The sequence below is a fragment of the Sapajus apella genome, unplaced genomic scaffold, assembly GCF_009761245.1.
Source record: "Sapajus apella isolate SASKATOON/1434 unplaced genomic scaffold, GSC_monkey_1.0 scaffold25, whole genome shotgun sequence".
In the NCBI taxonomy this organism is placed as follows: Eukaryota; Metazoa; Chordata; class Mammalia; order Primates; family Cebidae; genus Sapajus; species Sapajus apella.
The window spans coordinates 13,596,122-13,622,040 of NW_022436965.1; the positions used below are offsets into that span (position 1 = coordinate 13,596,122).

The following is a 25,919-nucleotide window of genomic DNA, read 5'->3' on the forward strand; positions in this document are numbered from 1 at the left end:
CTATTCATTCTGTCTTTCTTATTCTATACCTTTGTAGACCCAGAAAATCTGAGACAGGTCTCAGTTAATTTGGAAAGTTTACTTTGCCAAGGTTGAGGACACGCACCTGGGACACAGCCTGTCGTCAGGAAGTCCTGGTGACATGTGCCCAAGGTAGTTGGGGCACAGCTTGGTTTTATACATTTTAGGGAGACATGAGACACCATTCAATATATATACAAAGTATATTGGTTTTGTCTGGAAAGGCGGGACAATTCAAAGCAAAGGCAGGACGACTCATAGGTGCGAAACAAACTTGCATTCTTTTGAGTTTCTGATTAGCCTTTCCAAAGGATGCAGTCAGATATGCTTTTATCTCAGTGAGCAGAGGGATAAGTTTGAGTAGTATGTGAGGTAGGTTTACCCTAAGCAGTTTCCAGCTTGACTTTTCCCTTTAGCTTAGTGATTTTGGGGGCCCGAGATATTTTCCTTGCGCACCTTCTTCTCCTTTTTTCTTCCTTTTCTAAAGAATGGGTTCAGCTAAGGGTAGGTCTCTTCCAGATATCAAGTTATGTCAAAAATGTGAGTTTGGACCTAAATGGGATGAGATGTATGTCTGTCTGATGTAATATAGCATAGTGATTTACAGCCTCGGCTCTGGAGCCTGGCAGCAAGGCTCGGTCCCTCACTGGCTGTGTGATCTGGACAAATTGCTTAACTCCTCTGTGCCTCAATTTCTTTTACCTGTCAAAATGGGCATTCTAACACTATCTTCCTTATAGGATTGATGGGAGGAATCAATAAATTCATATTTGTAAAGTTTTTAGAATAGTTCCTGACCCATAGTGAGATCTATGTGTGAATACATAAATATTTAAAGGTAGAAAGAAAATAGTATGAAAACTATGAAATAATAGTTAACCTCTAGAAAATAAAAAACAAGAGAAAAAAACCAATTAAATATATTCTGGACCAGCAATTAATCTCTTCAAAATCAGTTGCCCTATGAAATATTACATGCACGCAAGCACATGCACGCATACACAACACACACCTGAAAAATTAAATTGTAGCTTCTGGACATAACCCTAAAGCCTGCATCTCTGGCATTCGGGAATCTAGTTTTCTTGTTGCCACACAGTTTGCACAGACACTTTCCACATGTGTGTGTAGAATGCCTTGAAAAGATATGAGGGGGCACACACAAATAACCTAGGAGCCAAAACGCCAATAAGATAGGTGGCTCTGTTTAAAGATCTGTAGGACATCTTCCTCACACATAACTTATGGTGGAGGGAGGAGATTTTACTTCAGTTATGAGATAGCCAGAGAAGTGCTGCACGTTTCCTGAAGCTTTTGGGAAGGAGAGGTGGATAGAACTGAGAAACATCAGAAAAACATGTGGTTGACTCTTCATCTGTGGGAACAAAGAAAGATTCAAACCAGACCCTCCTTCACAACAGAAACTTCTTTCTCCACATGGCCTTGGACTCTCCTAATTTGGCCCATTGGAGGGAAAATGAATAGAAGGATGCCCAGATGGGACACCTTTATTTTGATATGACATCCGAGGCAGTCAAGTTTAAGCTTAAGATCACTTTTTCTCTAAAATCCTCTAAGCTAAATTTATGGGAATCTTGATTTGACTACTTCTCTATCTTGCCTTTGATTTTAACCTATTTTTGTTAAGAAGTGGTACCAGTTAAGTCAAGACCACATATTTCCTTTGATGTAAGCAGGGATTGGGTTTGTTTTAAAGCCCAGAATAACTGGAAGAATCTGTTAAAGAGATACTTGACCAAACCTTCCCCATGTTAACTCTAATTCTGGCAACATTTTAATTTTACCTTTCTAGACTTACACAGGGAACCTTATATCATTTCATTCTATCTACTATTATCGGTCACAATTCCCATAAACTTAGCTTAGAGGATTTTAGGGCTAAAGTGATCTTACGCATCTTCTATATCGGCACTTCCAAGCGTGTTTTTTTTTTTTTATTTGTTGTTTTTCTTATGAAAAGTCAGAGCTCCATTCATAAACGGATTCTGTCTTCAAATATGTTTTGAAAGAGTATCCTCCTCCCAGCAATAGACAACACCTCTATGTTAGAGAAGTTTCCTAGATGCCCTGCAGTAAAGACAGTAAAGAAATCCTTTTCACTTTAAGCCAGCAATTCCCAAGTCTATTTAACTAGAGAATCATTTTCACACGTAACACCTATTTCTATCTTGCAGAATTATCAGTTTGAAGAATACACTGGAAATACTGATTTACATGTCTTATCTCGCTGATGGCTTCTCTCTTCATCAAAATAACAGGACTTTTTGGTGTTATAAGTTGTATGGAAATAAACAAAGACCAAGCAAATAAGAACAGGCAAAGGCTATTTATTTGGAGGCTTGTTAGAGCCAACATCACTTGTATTTTGGCAGAGACTCAAAGGCAGGCAAAGGAGTGGAAAAGCTTTAGAGAGAAAAAAGAAAGGAGTATGCCCATATTGGAGGCTGTTGGATGAGAAAATTGTAGGTGGCTTAACTAAAAGCAGGCATCCAGTGTGATTGGTTAGGAGTGCATATTATACTTTCTCTGGTTGGACTTAAGCGGAACTGGGAAAAAAAATAGGGAAGTTGTCACCTGTTAATCAAGTCTGGATTGTTTGGTGTCAATTGTTACAGTGGTTATTGTTTGGCTTCTTGGGCTGTTTTTTATGGATAGTGGTCTGACTTCCCGTAAGTCTGACTTGCAAATAGTAGACTGGCTTCCTAGGCTGGTTACTCTAGATAACGGGTTGGTTTTCTGAGCTGGTTACTGCAGATTGTGAGTCAGAGTTCTATTTTTATGTATGATATGGCCATTGCCCATTTGTATATTCAGTCTTTCAGCTGAGGAAGAGAAGGGAGTCCAGAAGAGTTAGAGGTGGCTGCTGGCTGCCTTCATAGGCCTGTTGGGTGCCACAGTCATTAAACCTATGTGAAGGTTTAGACCTCTGTGCTCGTTAGAATTTTTTAAAGTTCATCCAAAGGGGATGGACTCTTGGCTTTAGAACTTTGGGGCAATATACATATCTCCCTGACATTTCAGATAAAATAACAAGAAAAAGCTAGCCAGCCAGCTAGCCAGCCTGCCTGCCTTCCTCCCTTCCTTCCTTCTTCCTCATTCTTTCTCTTTTTCTTGCTTTAAAGATTGCCCATAAAGTTTGTTCAGTCATTCTTTTTTCAAGCATAGGTAGGAAAAATTAATGTTTTTTTCTTGAGAAAACGTAGTCAGAGATAATTGCTTAAAAAAACAGTCATCAGCAGAAATGTGTCCCAAAATAATAAAATTTTTTTTTTAATTGAACCTGACTGCCTGTCAAGGGCACCTTAAGAAAGTATGTCATATGACTCACCTAGATAATATATATTTTTAAATACCCCTTTCTTTTTAACTAATGGAATTATTATCTGTAAGTGAACATGGAAAACACTTCTAAGCATTAATAGTTATATAACTGTTCCCTAACTATGGTGTAGCATAAATGCATCCAGGGGCAATGTTGACCAGCTAAGTAATAGAGTTCAGTTGTTTGGCCCATTCTGGGTAGATGTGGAACACTGTTATCCCTACCCCTCTTCCCCACCCAACATCTGTGCTTGTTCCTTTATTTTATCCTGCCTCTGTAGTTCTGGGCTTAAAAGCCCTGGAAGTTATAACAAAAGCACCAATTAAGAAATGCCAAGCTTCCACAGTTAGGTATGATGTTAGAGAGGCAAGGAGGAGGATGATGATGACATATGGAGAGCATGGATGTGTATGGAACTTTCTCTTTTGTCAAAGAACTTTTATTGCCCATAATTTTATTTTGTTCTCACCACCTGCCTGTAAGGTAGATAGGATGAATACTATTGTTTAGACTTTTCATATATGGAAACACAAATAAATGAGTGGCCTGGCCTAAAGTCATACAACTGGTAGGAATCAAAACTGAAAAGAAGGCAAGAGATCATCTCAGCTAAGACTCTTACTTTACAGATGAAACAACTGGGAACCAAAAGATCCCAGAGCCGGGTAGCCAGAGAGGATGGTTAGGTTGTGAGAACAAGAAGTTATGGGTATGAAAGTATCATTTTGAAACTACCTATTCAGCAGCACAGCCAGCCTTAGAACTCAGGCTTTGTGTTTTCTGTTTCTTTTGCCCCTAGGAAACAATTAAAGGTAGGTTTGCCTCACAATTTGAAAAATTTTTATTTAGTGGGCTTGTTATTTTTATATAATCGACATTTAAAAATAAAAGCAAAGAGGATGAGCTGACATAACTAGAGAATACTTGTTATATTAAATAGTTCTACATATCACATACATCTTATGCTCTAATAAAATGTACCTTTAAAGCATGTGACTGAAGTCTTAAACTTGTAAAGTTAGAATTCCATCTGTATACTTTTGAAGTTAACATAAAAGTTAAAAGCCAAAGTATGGAGTAGTATGACTGCCCATAGCCACAAAGATTAATGCCCTAAAAGAATATTTGAAAGAAAAGAATACTAAAAACTTTCTCTTGGTTTCAGGTAGTTTACCTTTGATTCTCTAAGATAAAATTTAAGCAGGTGATTCACTAAGCACCTTTCCTGACCTTTTTCTTTTCACCTTACCAAAAATTATTCTAACATGATTCACACAGAAATAAAATGTTGGAAATTACTCACCTAATTTTATCAGCGTTGACAAGCAGCTAATTCATCCTACCTACTCTTCATCCAGATTAAGCATTAAATTAGTTGATTTAGCCTGAAGGAAACATGGGTCAAAATGGCAGGATAATTCACTATATATGTATTATTGCTATTATATTTGTAGACATGCACACATACCACACATTCTATACATTATGCATTTACTATCTATTGCCCTTATATTTGTATGTATATAAACACACACACGTATGCACGTGTGTGTATATTCGTATAACTTACACATATAGCAAAGATGAAACATAGAAATGAAGCTAAAATTTGTTTTCTATACTTAGCAAGGCGATTTTTTTTCCTATGGCCTAATTATTTTGTTTCCGTAGGATTTTATAATTATAGTAATGGGTAGGATTCAAACAGGGTCACACTCTTTCTTCAAGGTACTTAAGGAAGAATAGCCTATTAGTAACATCTCTAAGAGGCTGTAAGGGTGTGTTTATTGAGAGTGACCTTGGACAACTAACTTAATGTCTCAGAGCCTCAATTTTTCCATTAATAAAAGGGAGACAACACATGACTATCATAACGTCTGGCACAGAGATGACATTCAATATTTGGCTGTTCCTGCCTGTTAATGATTTTGTCACCCTGATACTGTTGCTTCTGGTAAAGAAGGAATAAGCATTATCAGCCTGAGAGTAATTAAAACTTAAATACTGAACACAAATCAGTTAAATGAGACAGAAAAATCAATGTTATCAGGTATGTGAGCTGAGTCAATTACTGCAACCATTAAAGAGAGTAAAAATCGGGTGTATTACAGTAAGCCTAGAGTTTAATATAAATTTGCTATGGGGATATTATAGCAGAATGATTAAGAACTGTTGCCTAGCCTCAGACTCATCTGGAGCCCCATCCTGGCTTGCCTGGTGTCTTAAGGACCTTATCTTTCCTCAGTGTACTTTTACGCCCATAATTTTATTTGTTCTCACAACCTGCCTGTAAAGTAGATAGGATGAATACCATTATCCCCACTTTTCAGATTTCAAAATACAAACAAATGAGTTGCATGGCCCAAAATCAGACAGCAGGTAGGAATCAGAATTGAAAAGGAAGCAAGAGGTCATCTTAGTTAAACTTCTCACTTTACAGACAAAATGGCTGGGCACCAAAAAATCTGTTTGCCAGGTAGCCAGAGAGAGGTTAGTCACATTTTGAGAACAAGAAGTTATTGGGTACGAAAGCAGCTATCATTCTGAAACTACCTGCTGCAGTAACATAGCCAGCCTTAGAGCCTCAATTTTCTCATTTATAAAATTCAAATAATAACACCTGTCCCACAAGGATCAAATGGCTTAATACATGCAAAGTGCTTAGCAAAATGCCTGGCACGGAGTAAGCGCTCAATAAATGATAGATGTTGTTACTATTGTTCCAGAAATCCTCTTCATCAAAGAACATTTAATCATTTTCTCACAATTACAATCCTTCAACTCCCTCATAGAGGTGGTCACATTTTTTGATTTGAGACTTGTGAATCAGTCTCGGAACTGAGCCTGTGTCTTTTCTGTCCTTAGGGATGGTGAACTTCAGTGAAGTGTCTGGATACCCCGTGCTGCAGCACTGGAAAGTCCGGTCTGTGATGTACCACATCAAACTCAACCAAGTGGCCATCTCTCAGGGTGAGCGCTGCTGCGGGCCATCCTGCCCACTTCCCCCAGAACTTACAAGTCGTTTCCGAGGGGTGAAGCCTTTGGTCCCATTGTCGAAGATGCAGCCTAAAATGTAGCTACTGCATGATATGTGTGAGCTGTTTACTCAGATGTATCCAGAAGAGCAGATGGCTAGAATCGGATTCTTTTCTAAGTAGCGATTACATTGCACATGTTATCTTGGACTATAGAAGAGAGGGAAAGGGCAAGACTGGAGCCAACAAAGGTATAATTTTTCCTGGTGATCCGCCTGACCTCAGGTGATCCGCCAGCCTTGGCCTCCAAAGTGCTTGGATTACAGGCGTGAGCCACCACGCCCGGCCTATTTTTCCTGGGGTCATCCAGTGTGTGGAGAGGATACGTAAAAGCAGACTTTTTTACAAACTGACAGAATTAAGTAATCCAAATGCAAAGAGTATAATTTAGGGAGTCCATATAATGAACTAAAAAAAGAGAGCAAGAAAGGGGGGGAAGGAAAACCAGAAAGCAGCTTAACATTCCTAAACAGCAAGTGAGTGAAATAAAAAGCCTGAAAGATAGATAGATAGAGAGAGAGAGAGAGAGAGAGAGAGAGAAATAGATCTTATCTCTCTACATATAGCTAGTAAGTTCAGGAGTACTGAGTTGTAAACTTACTTAGGGTTTTAGGGTCAGCAATAGGGAGGTAGACCCTTAGGGCCAATGGGAGGCAGATAAATGGTAGAGGACAAATAGAGAAGTTATAAACTTAAGTGAGACAGAAACTCAAAAAGGGTAAAGTTTTGTGCACAGAGAAAGATAATGCATTAAAGATATACCACATTTTCATAGGACACAAGGGACTCAGAACTTTTTCTTTTTTAACACAAAAGAGTTCTTGGCAGGAAGTGACTGGGATGGGGAACTTACTGACAGAAACTCTTCGAGTGCAGCACATCTAGAAGGAACTAGGCTACTTTTCGTTCTAGGAAAATACAGCATCAGAGACTTTACTCCATTTACATGGTCAGTGTGCACCCAGCACAGATGCTGTGCATATCAGAAGTTAACAATCAAATATCACTGCTGCCACATGCCTTTCAAAGTCACACAATAGTGTCACAGTGACGTGGACTTCAGCACTTGAGGTCTCAAGCTGAGCTAGACTTGACTGCCTTGATAGGAGACAGGTAGGTAGAAAAGAAAACCATAGGCCGGGTGCGGTGGCTCACACCTGTAATCCCAGCACTTTGAGAGGCCGAGATGGGTGGATCATGAGATCAGGAGTTCGTGACTAGCCTGGCCAACACAGTGAAACCCCATCTCTACTAAAAATACAGAAAAGAAAAAAGTTAGCTGATGCAGTGGTAGGCACCTATAATCCAAGCTACTTGGGAGCCTGAGGCAGGAGAATCACTTGCTGAGATGACATCATTGCACTTCAGCCTGGGGAACAGTGCAAGACTCTGTCAAGAAAGAAAGAAAGAGAGAAAGAAAGAGAGACAGAGATGGCAGGGAGGGAGGGAGGGAGGAAGGCAGGAAGGAAGGAGGGAGGGAGCGATGGAGGAAGTAGGAAAGGAGGGAGGGAGAGAGGAAGGGAGGAAGGGAGGGAGGAAGGGAGGAAGGGAGGAAGGGAGGAAGGAAGGGAGGGAGGGAGAAGACCAGGTACCATGTAAAGCTAGCCAGATCCAAAAGGTATTAAATTTAGAAAATTTACTATAGGCCATCTTTCAGACAGGTATACAGTAATTCTCTTAAAGAGAGACAGCAAATCTTAAGATTTGCCTGCAGAGTTGGGGGAGAGGAGGCCAACTATTTTTCTCTTCCATTTGTCATTTCCCAACTCTCTTATTTTAGAATTTCTGCAATAAAATAGAAGTGGTGTATTAGTAACTTTTCTTACCTTTCTTCTGTCACTGTCTTCTCATTGCCCATGTCTACATCTGAAGGCAGTATTTTGCAATCGCCTTTTTTGATCACTACCCACAGTTAGAATACATTTTGTATCGTGACCTTGTGCATACACATACTCCCATATGCACACAACAGAAGTTTCATGAAGTGATACTTTATCTTCACGATGTGAAATGTTCTCAGCTGGTATTTGTGTTTCTATTTTAGACTATGCTAATTGTTTCTGCGTTTTTCAAATGCAATTATTTGAACTCACTAAATTGATTTAATGTCATGACCTGTGATTTGAAAAAAAAAAAAAAACATTGATTTAAGGGGGACAGCAGAGGTTTGACAATGTTTTGCTTAACTTGGCACAAAGTTAATACAACCAACTGGCTTAAAAGATATTCACTTAGGAACTGAAATATCTGATTTAGCTAAATGGAAACATTCACTGGACACTTCTAGACAGCTCTCCAACGTCACTTTGAGCCACACAGGCACTTCCATGTTTGGGGCTGAATTGCCTGGGAATCCATATAGCCAAATTGTGAGTCCTCATTCTTACCCTTGGGTGATGCTTCTCCATAGCCCTCAGCAATGCTCTCCACTCGCTGGATGGGGCCACAACTCGTGCAGATTTTGTGGCTTTGTTGGACCAGTTCGGCAACCATTACATCCAGGAAGCTATCTACGGCTTTGAGGAGTCCTGTTCTATCTGGTACCCAAACAAGCAGGTCCAGCAGCGACTCTGGCTGGAGTATGAAGACATCAGTAAAGGTGAGTGGCATGCTTGTTGGCAAATTCCCTACCTCATGCCAGTACCGGCTGCCCACATACCACCTATAAGACCAATTTTAAGGAGTCTGTAGGAACAAGACTCATTCAGATTTTCCCCCAATGATCTGTGCCCATCTTTAAAATTTCCAAGGTTTGGTTGCAAAAACCAAATCTCAAAATCAAAGTGTTTAGGGAACTTTAGATGCAGGATGGGATCAAAATTGTAAGCTTACTATGTTAGTTATCACAGAGAGAGTTCTCTAAAGGTTCTGGCCAGCCACCATCCATTTTGCTACCCTAGTGGGGACAAAGTATTAGACTGCTTGTATAGAGTAGGAGGGAAGAAGCAGTGAGAGTGATTCAGTCTCCAGGAGTCACACCCAACTCTGCCTAGAATCCCTTTATAGCAGCTACATACATAGTAAACCCCTTCTCACTTCATCCTGCCCTTGTGTAGGCTCATTTTTCCTACTGATTTGTGTTATGAGGGAATCTCTATTGGCCAAGTGTTTATATAGCTCTGAATAACAACCTCACAAATAAATCCTTGTCTGCTGTCTTGACAGCAAGTTAGTATTCAGTTCAAGTCAGTATAAGACATTGAAATTTGTTATACCTTCTTGATTCACCCTCTGGTATAGCAGGCATGGTGGCCAGTATATTTGTATCTGATCCACCAAGACCACTTTAGAATTGCCATTCATGGAATTTCTCTTGAGTTTATCCACATGGCATTCTGATGAGGCCAAGTTGTGGATATGGGACTTGCTAAAGGGCAAGTGATGAATTAGCACAATAGAAACTCAAGAAATGGGTCATCTTAAGACTCAAGGACCAAGGAAGGTCTCCTATGAGACAAGGGACCTCTGCTGGCAGCAGGGCTGCCACAGGGGCAAGTACGTCCCTGTGACTGAGGTGCTCTTGGTTCTTTGAGCTTCCTGTTTTACCTTGCTCAAGAGGTAGCAGAGCCATGATATCCTCTCCTCTGGCTGGACACTTTCTCCCAGAAGAAACAAGAGATTTGAGACTGGGCTGCAGTGGCTGCAGCCATTCATTCCCCTCAAACCTTGATTACTGTAAACTCAGAAACACAACCACAGGCTTCTGCTGTCTCTTCAAACTTCAGGTTCTTAACATTGTTCTGATTCCAATTTGCCAAGAGAGCAATGTAATATAATCAAATGTAGATACTATCAGTTCCAGCTGGCAAAGCTTTCTTATGTTTTCATGCCAGAGCCTGGGGACTGAACCAGAGGACTGAATCCTTTTCTAGTTCTGTTTGCCAGTGGTTCAAGGATTGCCAGGGTCTCAGATTTCTGGGAGATAAGAGTCTGACCTTGCCAAGAGCTACAGACCTTGTCTCTCTCCCAAGTACTGCAGTGTCCTTAAAATTAAAAACTGAATCCCGGAGGGAATTCTGTCCGCGGCCTTGGCATTATGCCCTACTCATCTTGATCGCAAGCCTCTCTTACCACTCAGGAGCTACTTTTGCCACAGTCTAAGTGTTGACTCTTGTTTTCTGAAATATGGTCTATATAAAGCTCCTTACTTGTTACTAATCTTAAAAGACACTCAAACATTTTAGTAGGTCTACATCAATCTCTATCTACCACCTTCATTCCTAAACCTTTACCTCTAAGTTATAGGGTTTTTGTGTTTTGTTATTTAGTCTGGTTCTTTAAAAATATTTCTCCTCCTTGGGCATCAATTTTCTTTTATTCTAAAATGTTGCATGAGGGAATGTAACTGATAAAGAATGATATGTAGGCTGAGGTAGGCAGATCACCAGGTGAGGAGATCAAGGCCATCCCGGCCAACATGATCAAACCCTGTCTCCACTGAAATACAAAAAATTAGCCGAGCATGGTACACATGCTACTTGGGAGGCTGGGGCAGGGGAATCACTTGAACCCAGGAGGCAGAAATTGCAGTGAGCTGAGATCCCACCACTGCACTCCAGCCTGACGACAGAGTAAGACTATATCTTAAAAAAGAGAAAAATAAAAAGAATGATATGTGCTAAGACAAAGGGAGATATTTCTTTCCTGCTCTCTGAGAGGGCTGATACAGAATGGGACTTTACCCTAGGAGTGACAAGTGTGCTGAGAGGGCTATACCTTCCGTGACATGCAAGGGACACTATTTTTGGATTTGAGTCCTTTGATTATATGTTATTACCTGCTTTGACTTGAAAACTCTTCTAGTGAAATGAGTTTCTCTGTTTTTTATTTCTATAACTATGACCAGATACCTAAAATTAGTTATGGATTGAATAGGAAAGGAAGTTTACCATGGTGAAATGAAATGGAAAGCGCACAGGACTTAAGGATGGAAGTCTGGAGTCATCCCAGTGATATCACTTTAGTCAATCACTTACCTGGACCTCATCTGTAATGTCCTCTCTGGTTCTCCAGCCCTGACAGTTTAGGAATCCTTATGAATCTTCCTTTACATGGGAAGTGTTCTCAGGTTAGGTATTTGGGTAAAAGTCCCCTCTTCTCTCTACAAAGTCATAAAATTCTCAGGAGTAAGTTTCGTGCCTTATTCAACTTTAAATCCCCAGAGCCACAGAGCCAAGCACGTGGTGAGCACTCATGGTGTTCGCTGTTGTTGCTTTGTTGTCGGTGACAGTGGTGATGGTCATAGTAATGGTGATAAAAGCCTCTCTGAGGTGGTGACTTCCATGTGGGTTTTATTGCATACATGTAACTTGCTTTAGTTATGCCTGACTGAGGAAAACTCAGAGACGGGTGTTGTTTTGGGCCAGATCTTCAGTAGGCAGCCTCCCGTTCAACAGGCACTTACTGGTCATGCTAACACTATGTGGTTTGCCTTACCAACACTGAGGATCACCTCACTTAAGATAAGTCTGATGAAGCCTGTAAGAAACATACTTTCATTTCTTATTGTCCAAGATTAGCCTGCCTGAGTTGTTTTCACAGGGTAAGTAAAGACAGAATTTCAGAAATGAAATGTTCAACCTCTGCTGACCCCATGTCTAACCTTACTCATATCTTCTCCCGTCGTCCTTTGCCTTCCTGCCTCAGAAAAGGTCAGGGGGCTCTTCCTTTCCAGGCTAGCCTCTCCACCTGTGTGCTAGCACCCTTCCCTCCCTGCTTCCTCTAGACTTCACGCCTTCAGTATCCTCCTCCTTTTTAATCTTCACAATCTCTTCAGCCACTGAACTCTCTCTTCTCCAACCTCATATCTTCCTAAAAAATAGTTCTTGCATAAACATGTGCCCCTCTTTACCGCTGTTCCTTTTCAATGTATTGGCACCTCATTTCTTACAAGGGTAGTTTATACCTCTTTTCTGTACTTCGTCACCTCCAGTTCACTCTTCAGATTATCACTGTCAGCTGTTTTGTGCTACAAAAACAGCACTGGAAAAGGAAATCTGCCCTACAGCTTCTTAATCGTCGATTCCCTGATGCCAGTCCTGTGAGCGTGCCATGTATCTCAGCTGAAGACTTTGTCCCTGTTGACCAGGGCAGCTTTCTTGAAAATCCTCCATTCCCTTGATGCCCCAGGTGTAATTCTGTCCAGATTCTCTTCATAAATCGTTAGCCTTTATTTCTCATTCTTTTTTGCCCATACTCCTCTAAGGAAACCATGTGCATCATGGTCATTTCATGGGGTTTCTCCTTAGCAAGTCTCTCCTTCCTATTGCTGGGTGCTGTCCTTCTGCAGCCACCTCCGCTGACGCTCCTAATTTTCTCCTTTTTTTCCAAGGCTCAAACCTGCCTTCACTCTTGAGTGTTTAGCATTTCTACCTGGGAATTCTACAGGCACCTCAATGATGGATGCTTTCTTTTCTCTTCCCCATAAGTACTACACTGTGGTAGATTTGCAAACTCCATTGATGGGTCATAGTGTGCAGTGAGGATTCCTGCTTGATCCTCCTCTTTAATCTCCACATTCAACCATTACAAAGTCCTTTTCGTCACCTAAGTATTTCTTCAACAGAGTCTCCTCTTCTCCATTTCTTCAAGGTTCTCATGAAAACTATTGGAATTGCTCCCTTGTGTATCTCTTCTGCTTCCATTTCCTGCCACTCCACTCCATTCTACAATTCACCATCTGTTATCATTTTTAAATGCTATTTAATGGTATCACTCCTCAGCTTGAAACCCTTCAGTAACTCCTTCCTGCCTTCTCAGCACAGACAGCTGACTGCACGCCTTGTATTAGTTTCCTGTGGCTGCTGTAACAGATTACATCCAACTGGATGGCTTAAAAAGCACATATGTCTTTTTCTTAGAGTTCTGGGGGCCAGAAGTCCGAACTCAGTTTTGCTGGGCTAAAGTCAAGGCATCAGCAGGGCTAGTTCCTTCTGGAAGCCTAGGGAAGAATCCCTTCTAGAGGCCACCTGCATTCCTTAGCCTGTGGCCTCTTTCTCAATCTTTAAAGTGCATCACTCCAGTCTCTGAGCCACTTAGCCTTCTCTGTGGCTCTGACTCCTCCTGCATCCCTTTTATAAGTACCCTTTTGATTGCATTGGGCCCACCCAGATAATTCAAGATAATCTTCCCATTTCAAGAACTTTAATTCAATCACATTTGCAAACAGTCCTTTGCCATTCACAGGTTCTAGAGATTAGGACTATGGGAGCCATTTTTCAGCCTACCACCCTCTCTCACCTCTCCAGCCATTGCATCACTGACCACTATCTACCCTGAGTACCCTACACTCTGATCATATAAGGTTATCATCTGTCAATCTAAAACTTTTTCATTTGTGTCTCCACAGTTTCAGTCCCTAGAGACTTCTTTCCCGCTTCAGTCCAGGGTCACAGATTTGCTCTCTGAAGTCTCCACCACTACTCTGCCTCATTCAGAACTTTTCTCTCCTGAATGCTTCTCTTGTCCTCCACTTGAAACGCTCTTTTCCTCTTGTGTCTGTTCTGTGGCCTAATTCCTGGGGGCATCTACCTCTCTTTCCAGGCCCTGAGGAACAACACGTTAGTCTTCCTGGATACAATTTCTGTTTCTTGCTTGCATTTTTGCATTGCCTCCTACAGGTCTATAAATTGCTAGATCTTATATAATACTCTGCCAAGTGTGAGGCCCCAGCATAGGTCCAGGACGAAGATTCCCCTAGTTTAAAAGAGGGCATCAAGGCTTTTCACACTTCCGAGCCTTAGAGCATGTGATTCTCAATCTGTCTAACTTGCCCTCCATTCTACCATCTCCTCCTTCCTACTCTGCAAGAGCTAGCTCCAACATCACTCCCACCAAGCCTCCCCTGACACTCAGACAGGGTTCTCTGCTGCCTATTTTATGCTCTCACAGCTCTTTATATGGATCCTCTGGCAGCATTCTCCACATTTCCCTCGATTGTCATTTCCCTGCATGACTGTCTTCCATAATAATAGACTTGACAGTATTTACCATACTTCTTTTTTAATTTCAAAAGTTTATTTATTTGAAGTAACCAAAATGCAGAAAAAAGAATAAAATGGAAAGTAAATCTTCTTCCCACTCTTATTTCCCAGTAATCCAGTTCCACTCCCTAGAGGCAATCAGGCAACCACTTATTGTCTATCCAACCAGCGGTAGTCTATTCCTAGCCATTTGGAAGAGAACAAAGCAGCTTGTAGAAGAATAGATATGCTAGGGTCTTGTCTTTCTGTAAAATTATAAATACATGTATATTTAATCATTTTATCCTTTCTCTCAAAATATAGATATTTATATATATGTATATAAGTTTGTGTGTATATATAAAATATACACATACATACAAACATGCATATTTATAGAGAAACACGTGCATATAATCTCAAAATAAAGTATCTGTTTGCTCCAAGATTAGAGATATGGATGAGGGACTTTTATTTTTTGGACTAAAAACTTTCAAATTGCTTTTCCCACAAGCATCTGCCACTGTTATAATAAAACTCTTTAAAAAGATTGAAAAGTATGCTCTGAAAAGTTTATGTTATCTGAGTTCACTATATCAGTGGGGTAACTGAACAAAGGAAAAGATACTTTTTTATCTGCAGAAAGCTAAGCTTTGGACTGAAGACTGGGAGGAATTACATAATGATATGACCACGTCTTATTAATCTTTGAGTTTTCATTCCTGACACAGTGCCTGGCGTGTAATTAACATCTACATTTTGTTAAAGGAACAGATCCTTTATATTTTCTTACTTCATAAGAAACCAGTAAAGAGATATAGATCAGTATATTCCAGAGAAATAACCAAGAAAAAGGGAAACCTTTTTTATATTAGAACTTTGGGGGGTTTAATTGTAACCCTCACCTAATGTACTAAGCACACTACTTTTTTTTCTTTTTTTTTTATAGTTCATTCAGGAGTGGATTTCCTTGGGTCTTTCTTCCCTTCCTTTTCCAATATCGCTTTCATTGTTGCTTTAGATCTGACCTTTGCCGTTGCCTTTTCTTGCTATTGCTCTTCGTACATATCAGCGGGGTTATCTGGGTGGACAAATTGTAATAAGCAAGCTCTTCATTTCCACTGCATCTTCTCGTTCATAATCCACGTTTTTTCTACATAATCCACCTTTTTCTTTTTTTTTTTTCTGGTCAGTGGCTTCCTTCCCATGGGGAAAGCTAAGAATGACCTGCTCTCCCTCCGAGGCACAAGCTGAGAGTTCATCCTCTAAGGTGACGCTCAGGCTTTAGACAGATATCAATCAGATTAAAGTCAAAGAAAGGAGTAAACCACCTACACGGCATTGTGTTTCCAGCAGACAAGATGCCATGTCTTCCACATTTTTGTGTGGATATAGCTCAAGACTAAATTGGTTCCTATCCCAGGATAGTGAACAGACTTCTGCTTTGCCTGAACCAAAAACCACGACTGAATCAGCAATCAGCCTTCTAATCTTGCTCTGTGAGTGCTGGTCAGCCTAGACCTGTCCTTGTGTATTTGAGGATGGTATAGTTCTTAGGCTAACTTGCTTCATTGTAACATAGGGCATAAAAATGGCACAAATTTATAGAAAGCCAATGAAGAATAATAAGGAATTTCTATAAGGCTTTATGTTTTACAACCCCAAGGTTGCAAATGAGCTCCGAAGGATCTTTCTATATACATTTACAACAACAAAGTTAGCACTCAAGTAAGCAAAGCAATTATGGCATATATTTATTTTCTCTAAATGATTAATTAATTCACTCAACAAATGTTTGCTGAGGGCCTGCTACATGCAAAGCCCTGCAGTGAGCAGAGAGGGGATTTAGAGAAGGCAGCAGTTCCACAGCATTCACAGGCAGACAGCCCTGTTGATGGTGCTGCCACAGCTAAGCCTGCTGGTGTCATAGACCGAGCCTCCTGAAGAGGCTCTAAAGCTTTCCTAAACATATGCGTGAGGATTTAATCTGAGTCTCCAAGTCCCTAGGCTCTGATGCAGAGTCCAGAGTAAACTAGATATGTAGGTTGAGGGAGGAAGTTACTAAGAATAATATTACCAAACAGCTACATTTTTTTTTTTTTGGGCACTTACTTTGAGCAGGCATTTTGCTAAGCATGTGACATCGCTTTTTTTTTTTTTTTTTTTTTTTTTTTTTCATTTAATCCTGAAACATACATATCATTTAAGTCTTACTCTCCCCGTGTTATAGATAAGGAAATAATAATAGTGAGAGCTTAAATAATGTGCATGTGGTCAAAGAAATAGTAAGTAATAGAGTCAGGATTAAAAAGAATGCCTTTACCTCCTGAGTTGGACTGGCAATCACTTCTTGGCTTTTAGCCTGCCAATTGCACAGAAAGAAATCAAAGTAGAAAAGTGTGTAGACAAAATGAGGTAGAATAAGAACAACTGAAGCCAGGAAACTGGTCTAAGGTGAACCCACCATGGGCCAGAAATCAACCCTGGGTAGATTTCATGATGCATCCACTGCCATTCACTCTTAGTTTTTTGTAGTTTTGAGTGTTGTGGGATTTATTCTGGCCATGATCCATAATGATGACACAGTTGTTGGAATAGTTTTTGTCTCTTATCCAACAGTGCTTCTTAAAATGTAATATGCATATGTATCACCTAAGATCTTGTTAAAATGGAGATTCTAATTCAGTAAGTCTGGGTGGGGCCTGAAATTCTGCATTTCTGACAAGCTCCCAGATGATGCCAAAGCTGTTAGTTCCAAGACCACATTTTGAATAGCAAGTATGTATATTTTTCTTGAAGACCTACAGACAGTGGGTTCTCTTACTGTCTTTTTTCATCCTGTCTAATACAGAGACTTCAACACTGGATCCATGGCACGGTGGTCTCCAGGGTTATGTCCTGATGTCAGCTCCTCAGAGGGATGTCAGGCAGGAGGTCCTGAGTGGTTTTCACTTTGGACCAAGGCTTTTCTTTGATTAGGCCATTGATCACTAGGCTTGTGTGCAGAAAATAGTTTGTGTGCAGAATTGAAGAATTGAACTATCTAAAGCCCTCAGGCACTGAAAGGAATTGGAAACATACCAAAAATCAGTATTAAAGGCAATAAGCTGACTTTGTTATTTAATAGCTTTGTACTACTGTAGGCAACATTGTCCTAGCTTACTATCTCAGGAAAACTCTCTCTAGGTTGCTTAAAACAGTATTCACATGAGGCTCTCATTTTTCCCCCTAGAAAGTTTTTAAAGAGTTTTACATCCTAACCTAGTATTTTGGTTGATGGGAAAATTCTAGTGCTGATGAAAGCTCCTTCCATATAATCATGAGCCTGATAATAGTAACATATTGTCTATACCATACAATTTAGTAGTTAATTTTATCATATTCTGGACTATTCCCAACTACTCCAGGTAGGTAAACTTTGCCTTCAGAACTTGATTGATTGCATCCTGGGATGGGCTGTTCATTATTTATTTAACACCTATATCTAATCATTGGATAGGCTCTGGGGTTATGATAATGAATGAAGCAAAAATTTTCCCGCTTTTCTGGAGTTCATATCCTCGTGAGAAGAGAGAGAAAATGTCAAGTAACAAATAAATGAAAGCAATAATTTCAGATACTGATAGATGCTTTGAGGAAACTGAAGCCAGTTGATTGGGGAATTGGAGTGAATCCAGATGTCCAGCATAGAGAAGGCCTCAGTGATAGTGATTCTCAGCTGAGACTTGACTTGAAAGATAAGGAGCTCATTGTACAAAGATGGGAAGCAGAACCATCCAGGCAGGAGATGATATAGCAAACACAAAACCATTACGATTGTTGTCTGGATTCCTATAGCTCCTAGACTAATGTAGGGCCTATAGGAGATCATTGCTAAATATCAGAATGATAATCAACATGATGAAAAAGAGAGAAGCCTAGATTCCCGGATGGGGTATGGAGAAAAGAAATTCTCTTTATGGCCACGCTTGTGTTTCCTAGATTCACCAAGCTAAAATAGGACCAATTTGATTAGTGCATTTTCTTTTATTCAACATGTAGCTCAATGTGCAACTGGCCTGGCTGTGGAAATACAGACCCAGGAGAAGTAAGCATATGGCTAAAGGCTAAGTAGTACAAGACATATATTCATAAGGCGTTTTATCTTGATTAAGTTATAGGCTCCAGTCCACCACTAATTATCTCTGTAGGAAATGTGTTGAGGAAAAAAAATATCACAAGATAAAGGGCAAGGGAAGGGAAGGGAAGATTCTACATCAGATGTGAGAATCTGAACTTGACAACATTGGGGTTTTCACATCTTTTGGGGTGAGTACTTCATGTCCTAAGCAATAAAATGTCTACACAGTAGTCCCTGGAGGGGATCTGCAGGGGATCTTTTTCAAGACTCCCAGTGGATGCCTGGAACCTCAAAGAGGACAGAACCCTACATATACTAGGGTATTCTTTTCCTGTACATACATACTTATGACAAAGTTTAATTTATAAATCAGTAAGAGTTTAACAGCAATAACTGATAATAAAATGGGATCATTATACTGTAATACAAGTTAGATGAATGTGGTTTGTCTCTCTCTCAAAAGGTCTTATTGTACTTATTTCCGAAGTTGACTATAGCTAGATTAAGTGGCAGAAAACAAAACTGAGTGTGATGGGAGGCCTGTTGTATTGCCCATCTCACTCCAGCGCAGCATGTTAAGGGAAATATTACTGGATGGGGATTCGTGAGAACTGGGTTCTTTATTTCAGTTGAGCCATTAGCTAGCCAGCTGACCTAGGGTAAATTATTAACCCTCTTCAAAAAAACCTTTTCATCTGTATAATAATAAATTAGATTATACTTAGAGTTTCTTCTAGTTCTAATGTTCTGTGACTCTATAAACTCAGCAAATGATTTCCACTTCTGATAAGGGAATGCAACCATTTGATAATGCCTGACTCGAGGTTAAAGAGGTTAACTCAGGTGATACTGCAATGGAAATAGTTGAATGCAGTTGCTTGTAACAAGGGTTTAGTATTAGACAGACTTGCATCAAAATTTTTATTAGACGTGGTTCTTGAGATGTTTACTTAACAGCTGTGAGCCTCAGTTTCCATGTCTGTAAAATAGGGCTATCAATACTTACTAAAAGGTTGTACAAGGACTGGATCCGAGGTTTATACGTAAGCCACAGTGCCTAGCATTTTTTAAGTGTTCAATGCCTTGAGACTGATATTGTTATTACTGTATTACTGTTATTATTGGCATTATTTGAATGAAATTTGAAGCTCATCTCCCTATTTTTGAACAAAACAGCAACTGATAAAAATTTAAAAGGAATGTTGGTAAAACTTGCCCTGGGTAAAATTTCACTCTTGCACAACTCTTAACGTATATTTCAGAAGTCACAAATTGCCTGCTAACTAGGCTAGTGGAACAGGAGGGTCAAATCTCCATTCTGAAAATCAGGTTCAGGATCACATCCTTTGCCAACCATATTCAGACCTGTCGTAGTCAGTTTTCTTGGAAAAGACCAGGAAACAAACACTGTCTCTCACCCATGTGATAATTTTTTTTTGGCAGCGGGGGGTTGGGTGGGTACTGTAAGAATGTGCGTCTGTGGCAGAGAATCCCAGCCTGGCCTCAAACTCACGGCCCTCAGGATCCTCCTGTCTTAGCCTCCCTGGGGAAGCTTCTTGATAAGCAGCCTGGGGATTACTCCCTTTTAAGTGCAAAGGAGCTGTCAGGCACATCCTCCAAAAAGGGGAAAAATAAAAGTGTCCAGCTGTGTCAGCTTCCTGTGACCTAGGATTCAAAGTCTGGCTGTCTGGTTCCCCTGGCTGCATACAGATTCCTCTGGTTCCTCACAGCAGGGACTCTGGCTCCATTAACAGCCCAGTTTCAACAGAAGTGCAAATGGGGTCTGAGAGATAACATTAGTAGTTTTGTGTTTTTGTTAGGCTCATTTATTTTCCTGATTTCAATGAATAATCCCACTTTAGAGAAACACATTTATATTCTCCCAGGCATAAGGGGGTCAACAATTGTTGAAAGGTAGGGGCCATGTTCACAAATCTCTGAACTTTCTTCCTACTCCCACCCCATCTCCTGCAATGCATTTTGCCATGTACAGCGTCTAGCAAGCAGTCAGTTAACATTTTTTGAATAAATAAGTGAGTGAATGCCATATTTTTTATCTTCTTCTACCCTTTCCCAGAAATTATAGCATGTTGTCTAAGAGATCATCTCCCCAAACACCCTCCCCTCCAACCTCCTGGCACCAGCTCACCCTTTTCTCATGCTGAAGGCAGCCTTGTTCCAGCTGCTCATCCCTCCTTTCATATCTCCATGTTTGCTGTTTTGTGTATGTGAGGTGAGGTTGGGGTTGGGGGATGGATAATGAGATGTCTGGGAATTTGGCATTAAAAGAACAGGCTGGACATAAAAACCAAGTGATTAAACACAAGGTGGGACCAGAATTAATTAATTAGGACCTGGGTTAGATCCATTTGTATAACTCCAATTAGTGATTGTTATTTTAAGTTTCCAGCTACCAGTTAATGTTGTAGGAGTCAACAATAGTTTTTCTTTTATTACCTTTTTAATATTTTCCTTTCTTTTATCAAGTGAGTAGGAAAGTTTTCTTTGCAGAAGGTGAGAGAATATACATTAGGTATAACATGCAACCTGTATTTAAACTGAAACAAAAGGCACAGAAATACCTTGACCTAAACCAACAAATAATGGAACCCCTTTCATCTACACTGTTGTCTATTTGGCCACTAGCTATTGTCTGTCCATTTCTAGTTTACATTCCTCTGTTGTCAGAGACAAGAATTTTCTGAATCTCACGGAACTCTTAAAAGTTGGTTCAATTAATATAAGATATAAATTAAAGGAAAAATACAAATAGTTAAGAAAAAACTAACGTTAAGGAAATCAGCAAGAAATGAATCAGGTAAGTAACTTACGTTTTGAAAATGAGGGCAGTGACATCATTTTCAAATCTGGCCCTAATGGTCAGCTACTCTATGAAATGTAGGTGATTAACACTACACTAGTCAAAGGCCCCAGAATACATCATTTCAGCTGTTCCTGAGGATAAGCAGATAGTTTCTCAGTCTGGTTGACTTTTTCTTAGAACTTTCCAGATGAACTTTGATTTTTGACATACTGCTGTCTGCAGAGTCACTGGTACTTAGGCCACAGTTAGCAGCACCTTGAGGGAAGTCTGTGAATTCCTTTGCAATAATGATGTTTATGCATTCATTCAAAAAGCGTATTGAGTGTTTATTATATATAGATCAGGCACAGTGTTAGGTACTAGGAATGCAGTGGTTAGTAAAAGAAGACTTGGAACCCACTATGGAATTCTACATGTTGAGGGCAAAGCTGACAGCAGGCGAGCCAGCCTCCATAGGATGGTGTGGCTGAGTCCTCAGCAGGGATCCATGGAAGAAGCAGGGAAAACTGTTATAACACCCAGAACACACTCCCCACATTCATAGTCAATCATATTTCTTGGGAAGTTTCTCAGGGGGCAAGATTTGGTTTTCAAGCACCAAAGTGTCTATATTGAAGGCAGCTGCCCTCAGAGGGACCCCTGAGAGGCCTTGTAAGGGGAAGCAAGGAGGGAGATCTGGGGAACTTTGAATAAAAGACCTTGCAACATAAAGCACTTCTGGGAAGAGGATTTGTCTGGCTAGATCAGGCCATCCCTGGGTCATGGGGGATGCCCAAGCCATTCCCTTGCAGTTTTGTGAAGGGTTGTTCATAGATTGCTAGAGGTCCAGTGGTTGCCCACTGAGGCTGGAGAGGGGACAGTACCTGTCTAAACAGAGTTCATACCCAGGGGCTGAGGGTACCCTTATCCCCTCCAAAAACCCACGGTAATTAGAAAGCAGGAGACGGCGCCACTAAGGCATAACCATACAAAGTCCATCAGCGTGTTTAAGTCTGGCAAGGGAGAGTACCATTCCACTCATTTAGAAATTAATACTATAAAAGCCCTCAGTCTAGAGCAATTGCAAAAACTAAGCAGGTTCAAGCAGGCCTTAAAAGGTTTTTGCTTTTACCTATTAAAAAGAAAGAGAAAGGGAGAAGGAAGTATTTCCACAGCTCAATTTCTCGATAAATCTGCCAGTTAAAATGTGTGCTTTTTAGGTGAAATGTGAGTGCCGGTGCCAGGGGAAACCAGCGTAATAGGGTGAACCCGCAGCCGGCACTCCCCTGACGTTCTTCTGTGTCCTTGGGGTTTTTCATCAGTCAGGTTTATTCCACAGAGGCGGCTCATAAGGTCGCTCTTTATATGTGCCTCCATTGCCCATGCAGGCTGCCCTGGTCCCTCCTGTCGGTTTATTATAAACCTAGTCGATTACTGTGGTAATTGGTTCTATATATATTGATGTGTTTGGGGGGCATTTTCAGCTTTTTGTATTTTTATTTAGTCTGTTTTACCTCTTCCCTTAGAGAGCAGGGACTCTGTCTCTACTTCTTTATAACTCCCTATGGGTGTTGTGATAGATTCGCTCACAGTGGGTTCACATTCAATACTGACTGTGGTAAGGTAGATGAGGATAATCAGGAAATGCTAGCTCCCAGCCTTTACTGGTCTGTGAATTCTTTTACACGGTAGAGTAGAAAAAAGAACTGTGATTCCTTCAAAATTCCCACAATTCTCTTTTTTTGGGGTAATTAATATGTGGGGTTCTGTATAGAGCATATGTCCTGCATTCCTTGGGCTGGTAGAGATCGTTAATGATTACAGTTAAACATAAAGCCAAAATGAAACTGAAGAAAATCTCTTTTGTAATTCAATAAGTTTTCGTTTCTTAAAAATGCTCGTACTTAGCTATTTAATGAACATGTACTGAGCATCTAATGCGTGCAGGTTTTGGGCAGACAACACCATGTAAGAGTCATGATCCCTGCTCCATTAGAGTGGACGTGAAGGAGACAGAATATTAAAAAGTAAATAAAGAATCTGCAAAATATTACGAGTGTTGGATGGGCTATGAGGGTAATGAATAGGGTGTTACGATGGGTAACAGGGCAGCAGCCCCCTTTAAAGTGGGTGATCAGTAAAATCTAGGCTGAGTAGCGCTTATGGCAAGATGTGGATGATGAGCTGGAGGACAGGCGTCCAAGGAGGAGGAAATGGCCAGTGAAGAAACCTGTGGTAGAAAAGGGTGGTGGGGTTGGGGCAGGGTGAGTGAGGGAACAATAGCCTGGCTGGGGGCTGGGAAGGCTGAGGATGGCCAGGCAGGGCCACACAGACCCCAGCTGGGATACTGGGTAGGAAGCCACCAAGAGGAATGCACCCCTTAGGTTTATGTTCTTTAAATCCCTCCAGCACTGGATGGAAAATGGCTTCAGAGGAAGCCAGAGTAGACACAGAGACACCAGTGAGTGGCCTAAACCAGTAATCGTGGCAATGGAAAGACATAGAGAAGAAAGAGCAGATCTAGGTTTGTTCAGAGGGTAGAGAAACTTGGCGATAGAGTGGAACTTGGAGAGGGAAGAGCAGAGGAAGAGGAATCAAAGAATTCCTAGATATTCACTTGAGTAACTGATTATGCCGAAGTGCCATTTACTGTAATAATTTCAGAGCCAGCGAGAAGAAACAAGTTGGGGGAGAGTGAGCAATAAAGAGCTTCATGGAGGCCTGTCAATTTTGTGTTGCCTTTTAGACATCTAAGGGGAAAAGGCAAGGATGCCATTAGATATGCAAGTCTGGAGCTCAGAGGACAGGTCAGAGCTGGAGATGCAAATCTCTGAGTTCTGGAGAATTCAACTAGTAATCTTAACTCCCTGGGGCTAAATGAGTTTACCGAAGGAGAAAGAGAAGAGAAGTAGGCTCAGGACTCAGCCCTGAGTTGTTCCTACAGTTAGAGGTAAGATAGAGGAAAGGTGGGGGTAGGGGGTGCCGCAAAGAAGACTATGAAGAAACAGGAGATAGGAGGATCACAGGAGGGTTGCAGTGGCACAAGGAGTGAGCAGCTGTGTCTTGTCTTGCTGACAGGCAGAGTGAGATTAGTAGGTCAAGCCTACTAATTATTGCCAAGTTCACTTGATCATGAAGTATTATAACTGCAAAAGCCCTGAGAAACAATTATGATGGACATAAATATGCAGGAGTTTACAATTATTAGTATTTTTGACATACACTGTTTTTCTTACCACCCTGTGAAGTGAGAAGGTAGGTTACATTTTATGACTCTGGTGAAGGCACTTGGTGTGTTGTGGTCAGTCGTGAAGGGCACCTTGTAGAACAGAGCCTTGTCCCTCCAGGTGTCTCCAAGGTGTGTGTGCTGTCCCAGTTGCAAGGATGCTGGCAGTAGGACCAGTCCCCACACAGGACATCTGTCTACTGACCCTGTGTCCTTGCACTGCAGCTCTCTCTCTCTCACCTGCTGGTGGCCCAGCACCCGCTACTCCATAGGGCAGAACTGAAACTGGAACCCAAGGCTTCATAATTCATCACCCTTCCCTCCCAAAGCAATGCATTTGTTTTCCCTTCTGCTAAAAGCCAGGAGAACTCCAGGGGCTTGTCCCACTGCCTGGGTGTGTCTTTGGCTTCTGGATCTGCCCCAGGATAAGCACGTCTTCCCTTGGGGGTGCCATAGGAAGTGTGGTCATCCAGGGAACAGTTTTATTATTACTAGAATATTAACATGATAGCAAACAAAAGAAAATCCTTACTCTGCCCAGTTCTCACCATGCCACCACACCCTGGGAAGAGTTCCATTCCTGGGAAGAGTTCCATTCCATATATACCTACAGCTAAATGTGGCTGAGTGCCAGGCCCTATGTAAAGCATTAGGAATACATCGATGTGTAAGAACTACACATGCCCTCAAGTTGTTCACCAAGTCTCTGGAAAGAGTCCAGGAAACCAGAAATTACAATGAGGTATGATAGGGGCTACCAGAGACCTGGGGAAAGGAAGCACCAAAGAAGAGGCTCTGGATCCAGATGGGGAAGGATCGAGGAGAACGTTCTGGCAGGAGTGCTGCCTGCACTGAATGACCTGGAGGGTGAGGGAACCTCAGGCCGACTCTGGGAAAGAAGCTCCAGAAAGGAAAAAGGCACATGAACCCCTGGGCTGTGAGAAAGCACCATCCACCTGACCAGTGTGGGGAATGCAGTGGAAGCGAGGCTGGAGAGAGGCTGGGGGGGTCGGGAAGACAGGTCAAAGAGCCAGCCTTCCATGCCCTCTTGTCTGATTTTATCTTCAAGTCGCTTGAGGGCTACTAAAGAATTTCAGCAGGAAAAGATGTGTTCTAATTGTGCTTTAGAAACATACATGTAATGACAGTGTGGAGGATGATTGGGAGGCGTGAAAACAAGAGAGAAACGTACCAGCCAGGAAAATTTTGGAGTAAACCAGGTGGGAGCTGCTGAGGGTCTGGATGAAGAGGGAAGAAATGTCTAGTGGAAAGTGGTTATGAGGGTAATTGAGGAAATACCACCAATGGGTAACTCTGGATGTGGAGGGTGAGGATGTGGTGGCCCATAGCAGTGCCCACCTGCGGAAATCTCCTAGGGAGACATACATGGAAAACCTGTGGGCTCTGCGG

General features: G+C 41.2%; 1 protein-coding gene across 2 annotated transcripts in view; it reads left to right on the forward strand.

Annotated features, from left to right (window-relative positions):
• ASTN1 (astrotactin 1) overlaps positions 1-25,919 on the forward strand; it is a 320,149-nt gene that overhangs the window by 240,283 nt on the left and 53,947 nt on the right. For both annotated transcript variants that reach the window (XM_032291314.1, XM_032291313.1), the window contains exons 15-16: positions 6,230-6,334; positions 8,810-8,998. In XM_032291314.1, coding sequence (XP_032147205.1) covers positions 6,230-6,334; positions 8,810-8,998 — 294 coding nt within the window. The remainder of the gene's footprint in view (positions 1-6,229; positions 6,335-8,809; positions 8,999-25,919) is intronic.